The sequence below is a fragment of the Phodopus roborovskii genome, unplaced genomic scaffold (genome assembly GCF_943737965.1).
Source record: "Phodopus roborovskii unplaced genomic scaffold, PHOROB, whole genome shotgun sequence".
NCBI lineage: Eukaryota > Metazoa > Chordata > Mammalia > Rodentia > Cricetidae > Phodopus > Phodopus roborovskii.
In genome coordinates this window covers 24,306,644-24,327,114 of record NW_026126541.1, presented here as the reverse complement: position 1 = coordinate 24,327,114, position 20,471 = coordinate 24,306,644, and the positions used below count along the sequence as shown (strand labels likewise).

At 39.8% G+C, this 20,471-nt stretch overlaps 1 protein-coding gene across 2 annotated transcripts in view; it reads right to left on the bottom strand.

Annotated features, from left to right (window-relative positions):
* Positions 1–6,363: 6,363 nt before the first annotated feature.
* The window catches only part of Slc16a12 (solute carrier family 16 member 12), an 81,506-nt gene continuing 67,398 nt past the window's right edge, over positions 6,364–20,471 (bottom strand). For both annotated transcript variants that reach the window (XM_051199763.1, XM_051199764.1), the window contains exons 3-7: positions 18,535–18,638; positions 15,227–15,370; positions 13,010–13,589; positions 10,717–10,976; positions 6,364–8,864 (exon numbers count right to left, since the gene is read on the bottom strand). In XM_051199763.1, the coding sequence (XP_051055720.1) occupies positions 8,602–8,864; positions 10,717–10,976; positions 13,010–13,589; positions 15,227–15,370; positions 18,535–18,638 (1,351 nt within the window). In that variant the 3' untranslated portion in view covers positions 6,364–8,601. The remainder of the gene's footprint in view (positions 8,865–10,716; positions 10,977–13,009; positions 13,590–15,226; positions 15,371–18,534; positions 18,639–20,471) is intronic.

The following is a 20,471-nucleotide window of genomic DNA, read 5'->3' as shown; positions in this document are numbered from 1 at the left end:
GTGGTTTTTGAGGCTGTCCTGGAACTAGCTCTTGTAGACCAGGCTGGTCACGAACTCACAGAGATCTGCTTGCCTCTGCCTCCCAAGTGCTGGGATTCAAGGCATGCTCCACCACTGCCTGGCTTTATTGAATAGTTTTACAGCAATATTCATGAGTGAAATTGATCTGTAATTCTCTTTCTTTGCTCAGTCTTTGTGTAACTTGAGTATCAGTGTGATTATAGCCTCATAGAAAGAATTTTGGAATATTCTTTCTGTTTCTGTTTTGTGGAATAATCTGAGGAGTATTGGTATTAGCTCTTCTTTGAAAGTCTGATAGAATTCTTTGTTAAAATTGGCTTTTGTTGGTTGGGAGACTTTTAATGTCTGTTTCTATTTCTTTAGGGGTTACTGGACTATTTAAGTTTTTTATCTGATCTTGACTCAACTTCAGTCAGTGTCATTTATCAAGAAATTTGTTCATTTCTTTTAGATTTTTTTTCCCATTTTGTGGAGTATAGGTTTTTGAAGTATGACCTGATGATTCTCTGGATTTTCTCAGTCTGTTGCTATGTACTCCTTTTCACTTCTTCATTTATCAATCTGCTACTTGGTTAGTTTGAATCTTGTTGATTTTCTTAAAAGAACCAACTTTTTGTTTCATTGATTCTTTGTATTGATCTCTTTGTTCCTATTTTATTGATTTCAGCCCTCAGTTTGATTATTTCCTGCCTTATACTTCTTGTGGGTGTGTTTGCTTCTTATTCTAGAGCTTTCAGGTGTGCTGTTAAGTTGCTAGTATTAGATCTCTCCAGCTTGCTTCTTGGGTAAATTTGGTTGGAAAACTCTGAGGTAACATCTGTCTTTCATGTTGAGGTATGTTTCTTATATGTAGCCGAAGGATGGATCCTATTTTTGTATTCATTCTGTTAGTCTGTGTCATTCTATTGGCAAATTAAGTCCATTAATAATGAGATATATTAATGACCATTGATTGTTAATTTCTGTTATTTTGATCTTGTTGTTATTGGTAGAAGTAGCAGGTGTGTGTGTGTGTGTGTGTGTGTGTGTGTGTGTGTGGTGTTTCCCTTCTTTGGGTTTTGCTGCTATGAGATTATCTATTGCCTGTGTTTTTGTGGGTGTTATTAACTTCTGTGGTTGATGTTTTCCTCCTAGTACCTTTTGCAGGGCTGGATTTATGAATAGATGTTTAAATTTGACTTTGTAATGAAGTATCTTGTTTTATATATCCATGATGACTGAAAGTTTCGTTGGGTGTAGTTGTCTTGGCTGGTGTCTGTGGTTTCTTATAGTCCACAAAACATCAGTTCAGGTCCTTCTGGATTTTAGGGTCTTCATTGAGAAGTCAGGTGTTATTCTAATAAATCTGCCTTTATATGTTACTTGGCCTTTTCCCCTTGCTAATTTTAGTATTCTGTTTTTATTCTGTGGGTTAGTGTTTTGATTATTAGGTTATGTGGGTATTTTTTTTTTTTCTGATCCAATCTATTTGGTAGTCTGTAAGCTTCTTACAGCTCTGTAGGCATGCACTTCTTTAGGTTGGGAAAATTTTCTCCTATAATTTTGTTAAATATTTTCTCTGGTTTGTTGTCTGTTTTGTTTTGAGTTGGGATTCTTCTCCTACTTCTATTCCTATTATTCCTAGGTTTGGTCTTTTCACTGTGTCCCAAATTTCCTGGATGTTTTATATTAGGAACTTTTTTAAGATTTAACATTTTCTTTGACCAGTGAATCCTCTGGCATGTCTTCACTGCCTGAGATTCTCTCTTCTAACTCTTGTATTCTGTTGGTGATGCTTGAGTCTATATTCCTGTTTGCTTACCCAATTTTTCCATTTCCAGAATTTCCTCCATTTGTGTGAGAGTTTTAAAATTGGTTCTATTTCCATTTTCCCAGAGAAGGAAGAGTGATGATAGGAGCAAAGTGGTCAAGGGGGAAACCCACAGGATCAGTTGACCTGAGCAAATGGGAGCTCACTGATTCCAGACTGAGAGCTGGGGAGCCTGCATAAGACCAAACTATGTCCCCTGAATGTGGGTGACAGCTGGGGGGGGATTGGGCAGTTTATGGGGCTGCTGGCAGTGGAACCAGTATTTATCCCTAGTGCATAAACTGGCTTTTTGAAGCCTATTCCCTAAGGAGGGATACCTTGGTGAACTAGATGCAGGGGGGAGGGCCTTAGTCTGCCCCAATGATGTGACAGACTTTGATGATCCCCCATGGGAGGCCTCACCCTCTCTGAGGATGGGTGGAGATCAGGGTCAGGAGATGGTGGGGGGAAATGAGAAGATAGGAGGGAGAGGGAACTGGGATTGGTATGTAAAATAAGATTGTTTTAAAAAGAAAAAAAGAGCAGACATGTATTTACAGTATGTTCTGAAACAGTAACTTTAAATTTGTATCAATATACAAAGTATCTTGAACATCTTTAGAAACATTTGTATATTATAACAATAACCTTACATTTATATCAAGGTATAAAAATTCATGCCAGTGTAAAATATTTAAGACTATTAGTTGGTTTTTTTAGTTTAAAAGTAGCTTCAATAATCATTTCCTTATCATTTCTATATCTCCTTTTTTTTTTTTCAGAGAATAAGACCTTTCTGCCCAGCCTGCCAGCTTTCAAAAGGCCACATGGAGACTTCTTATTAATTATTAAATCTCAATGATAGCTTAGGCTTGTTTCTAACTAGCTCTTAATTTAACCTTTTTTTTTTTTTTAAATCTGCATTCTACCATGTGATTTTTTTTTTTAACCTCTAATCCCATTTTAAGTGTCTGACTTGTTCAGCATCTGTCTGGCTTCTCTTGACTTCACCTTTCTTCCCAGTGTTTTCTCTGCCCCAAATCCTGCCTAGCCTTTGGCCATTCAGCTTTTATTAAACCAATCTCAGAGACATATATTTGCAGTGTTCAGAAAAATTATTCTATAACATTTAGCCACCTGGGTCAGTGATGAATATACCCCTAAGCATTGATTCCTGTTTTTGTCTTTGTTGGGTGGTGGTCTGTTTCTTGGTTTCCCTTTCCTCTAAGTGTCTAAGGATTCTGATGGCTTGCGAATCTTCAGGTCCAGTAGGGTGTCTCTGTTGGGGTTTAGGAGATCTGCTGGTCCTCTGGATTCCTAGTAGAGCCTGGTTCCCAGTACAGCAGAAGTTTTCTGCCTGAGCTGGGGTCCCTCGATCTGGCCCATCCTCCATTAAATCTGAAGTCCTCTTCCAAAGTTGTTGGCTGGAGCGAATATGGAACCCAGGGGAGGGCTGTTATCTGGGATTGGTTGGTAGGCTTTAAGGGAGTGTTAATGGGTGGTGGGCCATGTTTCACCTGGGATCTCTAGGACTGGCCCGGCCTCTAGTAAAGCCAAAGTCGTCCTCTGAAGTTGTAGGCCACGATATGGAGCCCAGGGAGAGTGCTGCAGTTTGGGCAGTAATTGTACTTCCACAGTCTCAGAGGAACCACATGTTTTAAAGGAAATCCAATCGCTAAGGTTGTTATAAGCCTGATATAGTATAATAAGCATGATGATTTATGTTTCCTAATTGTCACAAAACCCACTCTCACGTCGATTAGTTTCAGTATTTCACAAAATCTGACTGTTGGCAACTGTTTGAGATTATGCAGCTCATTTTTTGTTTGTTTTTTGAAACAGGGTTTATCTGTGTAGACCCAGTTGTCATGGAACTGACTCTCTAAATCATGCTGGTCTTGAACTCACAGAAGTCCCCCTGCCTCCAGCTCTCAAATGCTGGGATTAAATGCATGTGCCACCACAGCCTGGAGGCATCTCACATTTTAAACTTGATCCTCTATCAACATATTAAATCACTTCATACATTGTAGAGTTCACAATGTGGAAAAAAGGGGCCGGGATGGCATCTTTAGCCAGATAGCTGCACTGTAAGAGGAAGAGGAGAAAGGCAAGATGCAGCCAGCAGAGGATGGAAGACAAGAAATTAGCAACAAATCTCAGGGTTCCTGAGAGGCAGCCTTTCTCAACTGTGGAAGCATTGTGATGTCTCATCATATCCAGCAGGTGGCAGTGCTGCATAACATCTCAATGTTAAAGTGATTTTTTTTTTTTTTTTTTTTTTTTTTTTTAGGCTTTTGAAGCTCCTTTTTTTTTTTTATTTTATTTTTTTTTTTTTTTTTGCTCTTATTCCAGATCCCTCTCCCTCCCTTCCTCCCAAGCCCCCCGACTGCCCTCCCATCCCATTTCCCACCCACATACACACACTCCACAGGGAGGATGATGCCTTCCAAGAGGGGTCAACAAAATCTGTCAAGTCATTTTTATTTTTATTTTTACATCCATCAAGTTTCAGTTATTGATATCTTCTTACCAATTCCTTTCCTTACCACCTTTATTCCATTCTCTAAGCCTGCCTTATATTTAGTTGGGCTTCCTACTATTGGTGTGTTCCATTTAGATGCACTGAGTTAGGAATACCTAACAACGTGGACTTTTAAGAGGCCTAATGCCAACCTTACAGTGGGTCCCAGGTCTCTTCAGCATTATTATTCATTTCTTTCATTTGTTCTTATTCATTATTCATTCACCAAGTACTTTTTGATGACATGATTTGTTCGTTTTTATTATGTATCCATGAACAAATTATTTAAAGTATTGTAATTAGTACTGAAGGTTGGTTAACAATAATACCAAGGCTAGAATGTTCTAGCCTTTTAGATCATTGATTAATGGAAGATGTCATTCTGTATATATGTTTCTCTTATTGGTTAATAAATAGAGCCCTGTTGGCCAAAAGGAAAGCAAGACTAGGAGACAAGGAGGATTCTGGGAGAAGTCAAGATGTAGGCCATGAGAGATTAAGATGTCTGGACTCTCTCTCTCTCTCTCTCTCTCTCTCTCTCTCTCTCTCTCTCTCTCTCTCTCTCTCAATCCAGTAAGACCACGTGGAAATACTTAGATTGATAGAAATGAGTTAATAGCTAAGACAGAGCTAGCCAATAAGAATCTTTAGCCATTGCCAACAGCTTTATAATTAATAGAGTCTCTGTGTGTTATTTTGGGGCTGGTGTAGCTGTGGGGCCAGGCTTGTAGGAAAGTGCTTGTAACAATTGATATTATGTTAATGGCTTCCAAATTAATTATGTCACCTCACCAGGTAGTTTTGATGCCCAGAACTCCAGGCACTGAGCCCAATGGCTAACAAATCATCATACTTCCTATTCTTTGGAAAGCCTGTGGGGCTGGGACATGTGATGGTCTGAATGAGAATGGCCCCCATAGACTCACAGGGAATAGCATTATTGGAGGTGTGGTCTCATTGGAGTAGGTGTGGCCATGTTGGAGGAAGTGTGTCATTAGGGATGGGTTTTGAGGTTTCAAATGTTCAAGCCAGATCCAGTGTTGCTCTCTCTTCCTGCTTCCTACCAATCCAGATGTGGAACTCTGGGCTCCTTCTCCAGTGCCATGTCTGTCTTGTGTGCTGCAATGCTTTTTGCCATGAATATAACGAACTTAACCTCTGAACTTGTGAGCCAGCCCCAATTGAATGTTTCCTTATAAGAGTTGCTTTCTTCAAGGCAATTGAACAATTAAAGGGTGATTAAGATTGGGCAGGGGGGAGGAGGGGAACATGATCTGGAAATAAATACAAACCACCACATGGGGTGTGAGGTGAGACTGGTGCTTTAAAGGTGCTAATAGGAGACACAACAGTGTCTGCTGGAACCTACTCAGGGTGCCACGTAGAGGTTGCCTCTGACTCCCTTCCCCTCACTTTCAGACACTTTTCATGATCCTGCCTGACCTTAGTAACAACATCTCCGGGACCAACAACATCCTCCTTCTTTCCTAGAACCACAGTATCTTAAGCATTGACTAGCAATAATGGGAGCAACAGATATGTTTACTTATTTGTAATTACCCAAAACCCCAAGTAGAGATATCCATGTTGGCATGGGGGAGAAGAAGAAAATTTTCACCCATGCTTCAGGCTCCACACCCACAGGTAGAACAGGGCCCAGTATACTTTGTAAGCAACATGACTCATGAATGGCAATGTACACCCTACCTCTGCCTTCTAGCACTGAACAAGTTATTATGCCAAGTTCAGCTATTTCTGTAACTAAAGAAAACTTGTGATGGTAGCATGTTAACATATTCAACTCATAACATCAAAGGGAAGAATGGCAGCCAGGTCATTATAGATACAACAGGATTAAAATGGAGGACATATAGAAAGTGTTTACTACTCTATATAGTGTTCTATAAAGACTCAATGAAGGATTTAGGGTTTTATGAATCACATTAGCCATGTCTTAATATGATCTGGATAGGCCCCCTCCCCAACCTGTCCAAATCCCTTGTCTAAAGAAAAAAAATTGTTCCAAACATGTGACTATAAATCCATTTTATTTGCCTTTGCTCTAGGAAAACATTAGCCTATATATCTCATCCACTAGTAAAATTCTAATTTAAACAGAGGGGCAAAATGGCACATTGAAAAGTTAGATCAGTTCTTCTTTTTTCCTAGTCAGTTCCAAAGTAAAATGTACAGTTGGATAAACAAATATTTAAGGCATAGAATAGTTCCTCTACAGTTTATTCTTCATTCCATAAAATGTCCCATTCTCATGGATTCCTTAGACTTTGGAACCGTTAAATAGAGGGGGAAAAACAGTAAAAATTTGTATAGGTGCCAAAACTTTAAACTCCAGAGTCTTCATCTTCTCTTACTTGGTGCTTCAAAACTGTTGCTCCCAAAGACCTAGAATGCAAATTTATTGCATGTATAAAGTGAAAAAAAATCTGAAATGTTTTAATATAAAATGTTAAAACCTTTGATCACTATCCTAGTCTTTCATAAACACAATAGAGAAATTACATTATAGAATCACATAAACAAATTTACTATAATCAATGCTTTAAAACATATGACTAAGAGTGCTCTTTTTTTTTAAAGAAATCATTTTTAAGATGGAAAAAATGACATTTAAGGTAAAGTGCTATTCCAAAAAAAGTGTTTCATTTTAACTTTAATTTTTTACAGATATACCCAAGATATCCTTAAAATTGCAGATTACAAAGTGAATGGATTCAAAAACTAAAGTCACAGGATACATAAAGACAGAACATTCACATTCCAGTGAAAAGCTAAAATGGATAGTTTTCCTCATCAAATCAAGCTGGTATCTCGTTATGAAGGCAATATAGTAACACAAACACACGCCAGTTCAAGCAAGGACTCAGCCATCCTAGACTTTTCTCAATGCTTTGTTATTTCTCCCAGCACCATGTCTGGCAAAAGCCACTCTGAAGCCTCATGGGCACAGTAGATTAAATGGCCTTTGAGATCAAAATGTTTCCTTGTGACTTGGATTTAATCTCTTGAATGACAAAGATGCCCCTTTTAATTACATAAGGTGACTTCTTTGCAGATGTAACATGATTGGAGATTCGGAACCCTAAATTCTATTGATTAGAGACAGCTGGAGATAAACTGGGGGTCCTGCCCTTCCTCTTGTTTCTCCACGTTCTCTTCTCCAATCTGGAAAGTCCAAAGTGATTCTAAGTCACAGAAAAGTTGGGTTTTTGAGAATGAACAGAAGCTTCTAAACAAATGAGTCAGGTTTATACCTATGATCCAGAAATGAACAGGGTGAGCACAGAATCCCATTTTTAGAACTGCACTATGATAAGGAAACCCAAACCCTCTTTTGGGAGATGATGACTTTATGACTGGTTTGCAAAGAAAACTCCCACAAGATACCCTGCTGACACAAGGACTCAATTGCTGCTCAATTGGAGTAGTGTCAACATTCTTCTATTCTTAACAGGAATGCGTCTACAGTTCGAATTCAAGGTGGGTACTTGGGCTGTTACTAACATTTCAGAGAAGATGGGGAAGTTGCTCCATCACTCAACGAGTTGTGTTAAATTTGGAGGATGTGGTAGTGACAGAGGAGAGTGGCAAGCACAGACTGAGAGGAGAGCTTCCTGTTTCAGTTAGACAGTTTCAAATGAAATACACTACCAGCCACCCTTTAAAATCCATTCCAACCATAGTGCTTCATGATTAATCAGGCACTCAGAGTGTTGTCTACCTATTGGAAGAGGCAAGCGTTGACCGGGAAACTAATAAAAGATAATCCGTTGTATATTAACCATTGCCGTTCAAAGAGTTTCAAATATTCTTGGCACTCTGTTGAAAAATTGAGGCCCTCTATCATGAACCCAGCTCTGCATCTTCACATTCTGGCCAGCAGCCCAGTACTTCCATTAAAAATGAGAATAATAATAGAGAGACAGGGTCTTTTTTATGACAAAACTATTGCCCAGCGGCCACTGCTTTAGTTATGCCTTAGAGTTACCTTTAATAAAGCTAATTCCATCAACTATGTCCTGACCTCCTTTATGGAGCCAAGTTTTACAGTGAGTACAAATCCTGAATGAGAAAACTCTAGGCTGCTCCAGATTTCTCTGTTATTGGTTATTTCCCCTTATAAATATGCTAGCAAAATAGTATTAACAATTTTATTGGGAGGTGATACTCTGTCAAAATAAAAATGTGAACAATCTGGTGGTCTTGGTTCCAGCAGCCTTGAAGATTCCCAGGGATAAGGCCACGTTGGTCATGTGAGTTTGCAACGTGGCACAGCTGTAGCCATGGATTCCTCGTCTTTCTGATCTAACTCCCTTGCTACAGAGTAAGCCACTGATCCATTGGTCCATAGTGGTAGCTTAGGATCTGATTCTTTGGCCAGGAACCGCAGCTGTGTTCTCTTCATCCTCTTTACAATTCTAGCAAAGCCAAGCAGTACAGAACTAAATATCATAGCAAATCCGCAGAGAAGGAACGCCGCAGTATAGCTGCCTGTTGTGTCCACCAGCCATCCTACAAGAAAGGCAAAAACACATTGTTGAACTAAAAATTCAATTACCAGATTTACCTACTCCCAAATGTAGTCATTTGTCAGGATGATCACAATATACTACAGCACATCGTCATGCCTGTGAACAAAAAGCAGATGGCCTAAATTGCCATGTAGCAACAGAAAAATACATTCTGATTCATTAGGAGAATCCATAAAATAAATTAATAATTGCTATTAAGTAAAGGACTTAGAACAGTCCTCTGTACTCAGTCATCACACAATAGATATTCATGATTATTAACACCATGAAATTTTGTTAAAAAGATTCAAATTTATATTTCAAAGCCTATAATTTAAACATCATTTACATTATTGAAGTCAGGATTATTTACATAGGGTGTTAAGTGAATATGCAAAATGCTAATAGAATTCCCAGATCGAAATAGGCTTCAATGCAGTATCCAGTTGTCAAGGGAAGTCCAATGTCCTTTATTCAAATATCAAGACTTTGGACCATTACTTCTTGGCCTTTTGGCTAAGACCATATGCTGAACATGTTGGTGTGTTTCAAATGCATATACCCAAGGCCACACATCTATGATAGCACATTTGTTGCTGTTGCAACATATTAATCCCAAAAGCTAAGCCAGCCACAAAAAACTGAGGACAGCCATGTTGTTGTGATAGGAAAAATATGGGTCACAAGGATCAGAGAATCAGTGGGGTAAAGCTATACTTTGGCAAGCAGTTACTTTGTAATATACAAGGAACATCTTTGACTTTTTCCCCAAAATATCACTCATGTGACATCAAAATCCACCAGCTTCTCTTTTCAACTACTTCAAACCCACTTGTCAAAATGGTGTGTAAAAAATAATTCACATTCCACTGATGGGAGATGTCATTCTGTAAATATGTTTTCTTATTAGTTAATTAATAAATCCCTGTTGGCCAATAGGAAAGCAAGATAAGTGGGACTAGAAGACAAGGAGGATTCTGGAAGATGGAGTAGGAGGAGTCAAGATGTAGGGCATGAGAGAAGTAAGATGTCTGGACCCTCTCTTCAGTAAGGTAAGACCACATGGAAACAGATTGATAGAAATGAGTTAACAGCTAAGACAGAGCTAGCTAATAAGAAGCTCTAGCCATTGGCAAGCAGCTTTATAACTAATAGAGTCTCTGTGTTATTCTGGGACTGTGGGACCAGACTGGCAGAAAACTGCTTGTAACATTCTACAAAGTTTACCATGATCCATGTTCCCTGCACACATTTTCTTATGGTCTGACTCATGTGTAGATTTCTGTAGGACCAAAGTAGTCACTCTTAAAGTCAACAGACATTTTCCAGCTTCCTTCCATTGCATTAAAATGGAATCTTAATTTCTTCTGTCACAAATCTCTAGCTTACAGTTTCTAACATTTAGTACCAATATTTAGTACATACACGTGGTAAAGCATGAAGAGATCTGTCTGCTGCCCAGCTCTCGGAGCTGCACCATCATGCTACACCTTCTCTGCTTGGCCCACTGCTCCCTTTGAGAAGCTTCTGAATGTGCCTGGCTTACTTACAATTGGGACAAATGTTCCCTTCTTTTACTTCTAGTATGAACTGGAACCAAGATCCTGATTTAGGGGTTTTCTCTTTCCAGGCAAGCCACCATCCTTACTTGGTTAGGAAAAGATTATAAAAGAAGAAAGTGGGTAGGACCATGATACTTTGGTGGCTCTTGAATTCCTATTTGTCTTTCACTCTTCCCTAACTCACTGGATAAACTTGTCCTAGTCGTTGGCATATGAATTGTGTTCATAAGTGTGTGTTTGCTTCATCCACATCAATATGATGACAGTGGCTAGCAAGCTTTCAATGCTTACCTGCAATGGGTGGGCTCACCAAGTATGGCACTGCATGAAGGAAGTACACCACGCCAAGTGCTGATGACAAAGATGTGGTCCCCACTATCTCTGCAGTCACTACTGGGATCAAGGTAACATAGGCTCCATCAAAGTAGCCAAAAGTACAAGAGAAAGGCACAAGAAGGGGGAAACTTTGAAGCATTGGGAGGCACAGATAGCACAGCCCATCTAGTGCCACAGCAAAGAGGTAGCAAACATACCGGTAATTCTTCAAACACCTACGGATGAGAAGAACAATAATGATTATGGGACACACAGGTTCTCTAAAAGACAGTTTGAACCAAGCCGTGAAGTTGTAAGCACTGCAGCTGTTTACACAGGTACCTTCCTATTTGTGTTACCTTCCAACTATTCTTTTCTTTTTAAAGATTAAGCTTTCAAGTGTGTGTGTGTGTGTGTGTGTGTGTGTGTGTGTGTGTGTGTGTGTGATGCACTTGTGCACACACTTACACAAGAGCTGGTTCCCATGGAGACCAGAAGAGGGTATTTATTCCAGTCCTCTGCAAAAGTAGCAAGTGTTCTTTATTACTAGGTCATCTCTCCAGACCCTGTTACACCCTAATTGTTCTACTGGCATGTGTAAATAAATTTATGTCTGTAGGAAGCATAGTGTAATGATACTCTGAAATTAGATATGCACAAGATCGCAACTTCACTACCTGTGTAACTCTAATCTAAAATTCTTTCATCATAAAAGGAGGTTATCTGCTTCAATAATATGTAAAGCTTGTTGTGAAATAACACATAGCATGTCAAGAAGCTACAATTTTCTAGGCATCTACCATATTGAGTTCTTTGAGATGTGGTAGCCATTGGTATAGAGCACATCACAAATGCTCAATAACTCAACTGATCATACATTGCTGAGACTGGAACGTGAAGTCATTAAAACGAAATGCAAGAGTGACAAAGGCCAAGTCTTAATCTGCAGACTTCCCCAATGGCACTTCTACTACATTCCCTATCTACAGTTCCACCCCCTTTCCCTTGATACCGATTCTATGAAAAACCGTATAAATGTCAGCTTTGGCGATTTAAAAATGCTCTCTCCCATTATCCTCTATCCTCTAAATATTGCACTGACCTGTTTGACAGGTGGAGCCCTTGTGCATCTGAGCATCTGGGTTATGGGGTTAGTAAGGAGCAGAGCTAGCACAAGTATTTAAGTCTTGTGCCTAGCCATGCCTCCTTCGGCTTACATGGTGCTTCTGCCTGAGTCATCACTGTGCAGTGGACATCGCCCTTCCTCCTTCCTTTGTTCTTAATTTACAATGTGGAAGTGCTGGGGAGTGGCTCTGTGAGCTTGTCCAGCACAGGAGGGTGCTGGTTTTATCACCAGCCAAGCACAAAACAAGTGGAATCTATCTTAAATATCATATAATTAATAATGCTAGAAGGTGACAGTCAGACCCTGATTAATTACCAAAGCGTAATTTGTGAGACACCTGCCTGATAGATCTCTTAGTTCATAACTCAAATGGAAAGAATTTCTCATCTAGGACACCATTAGAAGTTTGCATTCTTCAATCCAAACAGGTAATTACTTGCTGTAGACTTCCTATAAATTCGTTCTCTAAGCTTACAATATTATGAAGATATTCTTTTCCGGCACTGGGATCTGAATCTGTGGCTAATGTGTGTTATTGTACCTGACCCTCCCACCTGGAATAGATTCAGCTTCCCCTTCAGCTACTAGATGATGGCTGGGATGATTCAAAATAAGTTTACACCGCAGCAGCCAACCAGCAGTTGCCTCAAGGGAGGAACGACTTGCCTTGGGCTGAAATTCAAAATGCCATTGGAACTCTCAGATGTCCTCGCTCTGTGCTGTTTAGACAAACTCATCAACCTAGATTATCTAGAACAAGGGTGGACATCTAGGGTCACATCTAGCTTGTTATCTGTTTGTGTAACTTACCTGCTTTAAATGTTTGGAAACAGGAAAAAAAACCCACACCAATATTTGGTGAAATATATAAAATTTCAAAGTGCATGGATACTCTTCAGCACACAGCTGCTTTTGTGCTGTCATAGCAGCCCTGGGGAGGCATGGGTAAACACCATATGGTCGACAAAACCAAACAAAGTTTACTCTATGTCTCTTTACATAAAAACTTTGCCAAAATCGGATCTATAAGAACCAGCAAGAAGGCTGGCTTCAGATGTGGAAATTACCCTTCACAGGTAAGAGGGTCAGGGAAAACTAGGGCTAGGGGAAACCAGTGGTGTTTTCAAGGATTTTGTATTTTACCTTCTGTCAGTAAGCCATCCAAATGTGATGTTGCCAACAATATCTATCACCCCCAGTATGGACATAAGGAAAGCAGCTTGATGGTGGCTCACTCCAACACTCAGAGCATAAGGCACCAAGTACACAAAGAGAGGGCTGCAACCGTAAGCCATGAACAGAACGGAGACGGCTAACACGACAAAGTCCGACATCAGTAAAAAACCGTATTCCTGTTGCAAAGAGCAGCAAGGACAGGTCTGTGCCCATTCTTTGGTCAAGGATGAATAGGGAGATGCCTGCTTACAGTCTTCTCTCTGCTTTCCATGGTCACAATGCTTCTCTGGACTCGAATGGTCCTCTTTAAGAGTAATCGGACGCATCAAAGCGCCACACACACAGAGATTCAAGACGAACCCTCCAAGAATGAGGAGTGCCCCTCGCCAGGAAAACTGTTCGATAAGGAGCTGAACGACAGGAGCCAGGATGAAGGTGCCGATGCCACTGCCTGACATGGCGATTCCGTACGCCAGAGCTTTCCGCCTGTTGAAATACTTGCCGACCATGGCAATAGCAGGAGAGTAACAAAGTGCAAACCCAAGACCTGGGAGACAGAGAATGCCATGAGCGCTGGTTCACCGTGAGCAGCCAAGAGGGTTGGGGGTGGGGGTGGGGGCGGGGAAGGGGCAAAAACGCTCTTGGAACAGGATGGCTTGGTGTGAAGAGAATCTGATCTTCCAGGAAATCCCTTTAAAACTGTTTGTATACCCAGCTGAAAAATTAGACTTCCTGCCAGTCATGCAAAACTAGCAAAATACAGGACTTACGCGACATTCTTCTTACGAAGAATACACTGAAAGAAATGATTTCTCAAAGAAAAGAAAATGAAGAACTTGGGGGGAAAAGTAGCTATTCAAGCTAAGTTGGAATTTACTAGCAAATCTAGAAAATGCCAAACCAAGAAACTGACTCCTCCCCCCTCCCTCCTCTGCCCTGCCCTCTCTCCCTCCCTCCCCTGCCTGTTTTTTGTGGGTTAAATTAGCTGAATAGTTGCCTCAACTCTTCCCCTCCCTGAGAAGACACAGGTGTCTGTGTCACCTGGATTTGTACAGAAATAGGATGTACGAATCCATGGGGGTTGCAGAATAATTTCACTTAGATGGGATGCATCATAGAATAGGAAACTTTACATAGGAATATGAAACCTGTAAATAAATATACTTCAAGGCCTTAAAAAAATAACAATAATCTCACAAGCCTTTAAAAGCTATCTGGCTTCTATTACCTTAGATTGATTTAGAAAGCATAAAGGGCTTCAAGCCTAGGTTTCAGGGCATGTAGGTTGTCTACTTAAACACCTAAAGACAGCTATGAAATAATGTGCAGCACATCTGAAGACTGATGGTGGCAGAGAAAAGAGGACTAATGGGTTTCCAGATGTGGAACTTTAATGCTAAAACCAGACTAGTTCCTAGTAAAATTAGCCACCAGGTCCCTTGAGTTACTCAGTACATGTTCCTTCCTTGCAGACAGATCCTTACATACAGCCTCACTATGAGGTTACATCCACTGATGGCCTAATTCCTGCTGCACTCATAGTGCAGTACCCAGCAGGAGTGGGTACCACTTTCCATCTGTATCAGTGATTAACAGAATGCCACTTCTGTTCCACCAGCCAACTTCATTCGGATCCTATGCAGCCTCATTAAAGCACAGCTTGTGGAATGTACATGTTCTTCTAGTTCCATAAAATCCATCACGATTTTCTAAAGTGATGTTTCTATAACACTGAGAGAATGTGAAATATGAGAATATCTGTGGCAAGGTACTATCTTTTCCAAATTGAAATTCCCACTTATTGGATAATAATACTCATAATAAAGCCAGGACACCTCAGGATGAACAGTGTTTAGTGTCTTAGCAAAGGCAGATGGAGAATGGCCATTGTTGAAAATATGTACTATTCTGAGTAATTTGTCATTTCTTCTGAGTATAGACTCTCAGGCAACTATAATACCAGAGCGAAAAGTTATTTTTCATCACATGGCTAAATTAATATGGTGAGGCATGCTCACTGGAGTCACATATAAAACTTTGGGTAACTGCTAAGCAGGTAGCCATTAGCCAAGTCAGCTACATTATGCATCTAACAAAATGAATGGTAAAAATCTCTGCTTTGTTTTTGTGCTTGACAACACCTGAACAAGGTGTGTCCAGGCGTGTGGAAGAAAGTGTACTCACCTGTAAGAACTCCCAGGGTGAGGTAGAGATGCTTCAGGCTGGTGGCAAATGATCCCAGGATGAAACCAGTAGAAGCCAGCAAGCCACCCAGCATGATTCCCACTTGACAGGATAAGTGGTTACTGACAACACTCCCAAGTGGAGCTTCAAAGACAACAGACAGGTCAGTAGAAAGGCAGGCTTTGGGGGTACCTTGAAAACACTGTGGTGGTGTACTGACAGAGAAGAAAGCAATCAACCTTTCAAACATCAAGCCCACCCCACCCAGTTTATAACTGGAAATTGACACCCAGGGAGGAGTGACACATTGGAGGTTACATGAACAGGAACAGGTCAGGGGCAGACATGAAATGTCCTGACTTAGATTCACCACTTATTCTTAGCTTCATTCTCTTACAGTCATACTTCCAGGACTAGAGTGTGGTTTATTTTGTTTTTATTTATTTACTTTTATGCATGTTTTTATTTATTTATTATTGTTTATTATGTTTTTATTTGTTTGTATTTATTTACTTTTACATGTATGAGTGTTTGCCTGCATGTATGCCTATGTATCATGTGTATACCTGGTGCCATTTGGAGCCAGATCCCTGAGAACTGGATTTACAGAGGATTGTGAGCTCCCAAGGGGATGCTAGAAACGGAACCCAAGTCCTCTATAAGAGTAGCAAGTGCTCTTAATTGCTCAGCTATCTCTCCAGATCGAAGGTGTTTTTTACATAGAGATCAGATATTTATTTAAATTGCATTCACTTGCTCAAGGATGTTATATACAGTATTGCTTTTATAATGTAACAGTAATTATGATAGTTACCTGAGTTGTTGTAGAACATTTGTTTGCACTGTATGAAGATGTATCACTGTGACTAGTTTAATAAAGAGCCAATAGTTTAGTGGGAGAGAATAGGTGGGACTTCCGGCCAGAGAGAAACTCAGGGTTGGAATCTGGTACAGCAGGAGATACCAGTGAGACTCCGAAGAAGATGGCCATATGATACAGAGGGTAGGTAACTGAGCCACATGGCAGGACATAGGTGAATAAAAACAAGTAAATTTAAGTTATAAGAGCTAGTTGGGGGAAAAGCCGAAGCTAAGGCCAAGCTTTCATAATTGATAATACATCTCTGTGTTATTGGGGAGCTGAAGGTCCTGACAAGAAAGTAGTACTACAATGAATAAATTTTTATTTTGAAGGAGAAAAAAAAATCATAGCATAACCAGTATTTCTAGGAACAACATCAAAAGAGCTGATTCCCTGAATATCTGTTTAATATGATCAGTTTTGTAGACTCACACATGCTACATCCTGGTACTGGCCAGCATCCCCCACCAGTTACAGTTAACTCTGGGAGAGTGGGAAAGAGTAAATCTCTAGAGACTGTGTGGACTTCTCAAGGGTGCTGCTACTATGGTTACTAGAGAGTGAAAACATTTGAGTCATAATCTAAACCAAATTTGATAGAGATGTTACACCAACTTCAATAAGCAAGGTTCACTTCTCTGTTCATCACAGGCCTTCTTCAGGGGATGTCTCAGTGCAGCTATGCAGTCTCTTGTTCATCTCTAAATTCTCACAATGCATAACTTTTGTGAGCAGGGGAATGCATGTAAACAAGTATAGCAAGACTCACAGAACATAAAGTCAGTTTTTTACCCTGCACAGAGCCTACACTGTCATGGTGACTACATTGTTATTGCTCTGTGGAAAATCACAAATACTCTCCAGAAGATAACATTGAGAGGGATGAGTCATACATATCCTCTGAGGCCGGCTGATATGAACACTGTGGCTAACAGCATGGCCCTGAAAATCCAGTGCTAGCTCAAGGACCCCAAGTATTTGGCTTTCTTAATACTTTTAAGTTGAAAAAGTAAGTTTAGTCTTTTCAAGAAATTTTCAGTCTACCCTAGAACCAGAATTACACTTCAACGCAAACGACTGAGTCCTAAAGCTAGACATTTAAAAATAACGGTACTAGTTTGCTTAATTAAAATTATTAACAATGATGAAAAATGTAACAAAATGTATTAACTATAAGTACATATGAGTCAGTACCTAGAATGGATTCAGATGAATTTATCATGAGTTATTGATTAGTACAGTACTTTCCTTTTGTCAATAAAACATAAAATTTTAGGTTTATTATTTCATATTTTGTGTATGGATGTTTTGTCTGTTTGTATGTAAGTACACCACATGTATGATGAGCTCCAACAAAGGCCAAAAGAAGGCAACAGATACCCTGGAACTGGAGTTACAAATGACTTCTGGCTGCCATGTGGGTGATGGGAATTGAACTTAGGTCCTCTGTAAGAGCAGCAAGTGCTTTTAACCACTGGGCCATCTCTTCAGCCACAGATTAAAGTTTCTCAAGAGACAACAGTTCCTAAAGCATTTTATGATTTATCTTAATGAAAGGATAGAATGGGTCCATGCTAGAAATGGATTATTCCAATTTATGTAACATCAGAAATTCAGTAGTAAACAAAGTCAGTAACTTTGGTTCAAAATTTATAAAAAGAAAAGCTTTTCATACTCTATTATAGATGCAATGTCAGTTCCCATGAATTTCTGGAACCCATCCATGTCATAGAGAACATATTTGAGGTTTTATAAATGAAGTTATAACCACAGTGAGTGTGTTTAACTCTTTATCATACACTCCTATCCTTCTGCAATGTTTCTCTTACTAATGAAAAGATGAAATCTGTGAGTTAAATTTGGAACCCTCTGGGAAAGGAACAGAAAGAAAGGCAAGACTTGAGATACGACCCATCACTGCAGGCTCTCATTTAAAGAGACCATATAGAAATGTCTCATGGACCATACCACCCTGAAAGCACTTGATCCCTTTGTCTCTTGGAAGCTAAGCAAGGCTGGTCCCTGTTATTATTTGGAAGAGAATAAAATGGCTTACTGTCCTGTTCAATGTATGCTGGCATGACTGAAAAATGAAAAGGCTGTCAAATTTGGAAGAGGTAAGGCATGTTTACTCTGCCCAGAAACTCCTCTCCAGATCATCACAAGCTCCATGACACTGAGATCCAGATGAACCAAATGATGTTTGTCTTTCCCAATGTATTGATGAACCTTCCATTTGGCTTTAGTCAAGGTCATCAATTCCAAAAGCAGGTTTGTTAGGTTTAACTGAAGATGAGATTGATCTTCTGTCTTAACTAACTTTTAACATTGTCCTTCTACTTAGAAAACTAATAATGAAAACAGTGTCACTTGACTCTGTCAGAAGTCATTGTCATATTCAGTTCCATGGTCTCCAGTAATTGTCACTCCTGTAAATAATACTCACCACAGAGCATTGTCATACAGTCTACGATGGAATGGATCCATGCTGTTTGTGAGTAATCCTGAGCAAAGTATGTCTGGAACTCCACAAAGAAAATGGAGATACATCTGAAAAATACAAAAATTCAAAAGACAAATGAAAATGGAATTGAATCAGAACCTAAAATTGTTGCACTTGGCTGCTGCAATTTCAAAAGATTTAGCTACTGAGCTATAGCTAGTAGGAAAGCAGGAGCTGACCACTGGGGCCATTCTGAGGGACCAGAAAACAAGTGTTCCATCAGCAGAGAGGCTGCTGAAATCATGGTGATAGGAAGATCACTGCTTTAAGAGGAAAAAAAGAAAGCATGTTAAGAACACTGTTTATTGTTAAATATTAATATTTCTCTACTTCTCTAAAGTGATATGTAACTTTAAACTTGAACATGAAGAATAACATAAAAACAAGCCTCAACGCCAGACCATCTAGAGCCTGCCCCCATCTGAGTCTTGGTCCCCCTATGCCCTCTGCTTGAGGTGAGTGTGGATCCAGCTCAGGTCCAACTCCCCTCGACCTCTCCTTGGAACTTCCTGGGTCATCTCTGCATCTTAACCCCCCCCCCCACGCCCTCTGCTTGAGTAGACCCAGCTTGGCACACTGAACCATCCAGAACCTACCCTCATCTCAGTCTTGGTCCCTCTATGTCCTCTGCTTGAGTCTTGGCCCCCTTACACCTCCTATGAGAGAATTCCAAGAAATCTCAGACCATCCAGAGCTACTGACATCGAAGTCCTGTCCCACCTACACCCATGGGAAAAGGATGGTAGAGAAAGAGACCCCCACCTGCACCCACTGGAAGAAGGGATGGGCCAATGCCAGCAGAACACATTCACAGCAGAAAGACAAATATGACACCACCAGAATCTAACACTAACACAACCTGACCATACTAAAGCAGAAGATAATAACCTTAAAAACAACTTTATGAAGATGATAGAGACCCTCAAAGAGGAAATGAGAAAAATCCATTAAAGAAAGGGAAGAAAAAACAAGCCAAAAAATGCAAGAAATCAACAAATCTCTAAAGGAAAGCAAAAAAAAAAAAAAAAAAAAATCAAACACATGAAGGAAACAACTCAAACAGTTCAAGACCTGAAAACTGAAATAGAAACAATAAAAAAAACACAAAGTGAAGGAATACTGGAAATAGAAAAGCAGGGTAAATGATCAGGAACTACAAATACAAGCATAACCAAAAGAATACAAGAGATGGAAGAGAGAATCTCAGGCACTGTAGATAAAGTAGAGGAAATAGATTCATCGACCAAAGAAAAAACCCTTATCACAAAATATGGGACAATGTGAAATGACCAAACCTAAGAATTATAGGCACAGAAGGTGAAGAAGCCAGCTCAAAGGTGTAAAAAACAAATTCAACAAAATCATAGGAGAAAACTTTCCCAACCTGAAGAAGGACATGCCCATGAAAGTATAAGAAGCATACCAAACACCAAATAGACTGGACAAAAAAAAAAGTCCCCTTGCCACATAATAATCAAAGCACCAAACATACAAGTTTTTTTTTTTTTTTTAAAAAAAAGAATATTAAGAGCAACGAAGGAAAAAAGCCAAGTAACATAAAGGCAGACCTGTCAGAATTATACCAGACTTCTCCATGGAACTCTGAAAGCCTGGATAGATGTCCTACAAACACTAAGAGACCACGGATGCCAGCCCAGACTACTATACCCAGCAAAGATTTCAATCACTACAGATGGAGAAAACAAGATATTCCATTCCATGACAAAACCAAATTTACACAATACATATCCATAAATCCAGCTCTACTGAAAGTTCTGGAAGGAAAACTCCAACCCAAGGAAGTTAATTACACTCACAAAAACATAGGCAATAGATAGTTCTGATGGGAGATGTCATTCTGTAAATATGTTTCTCTTATT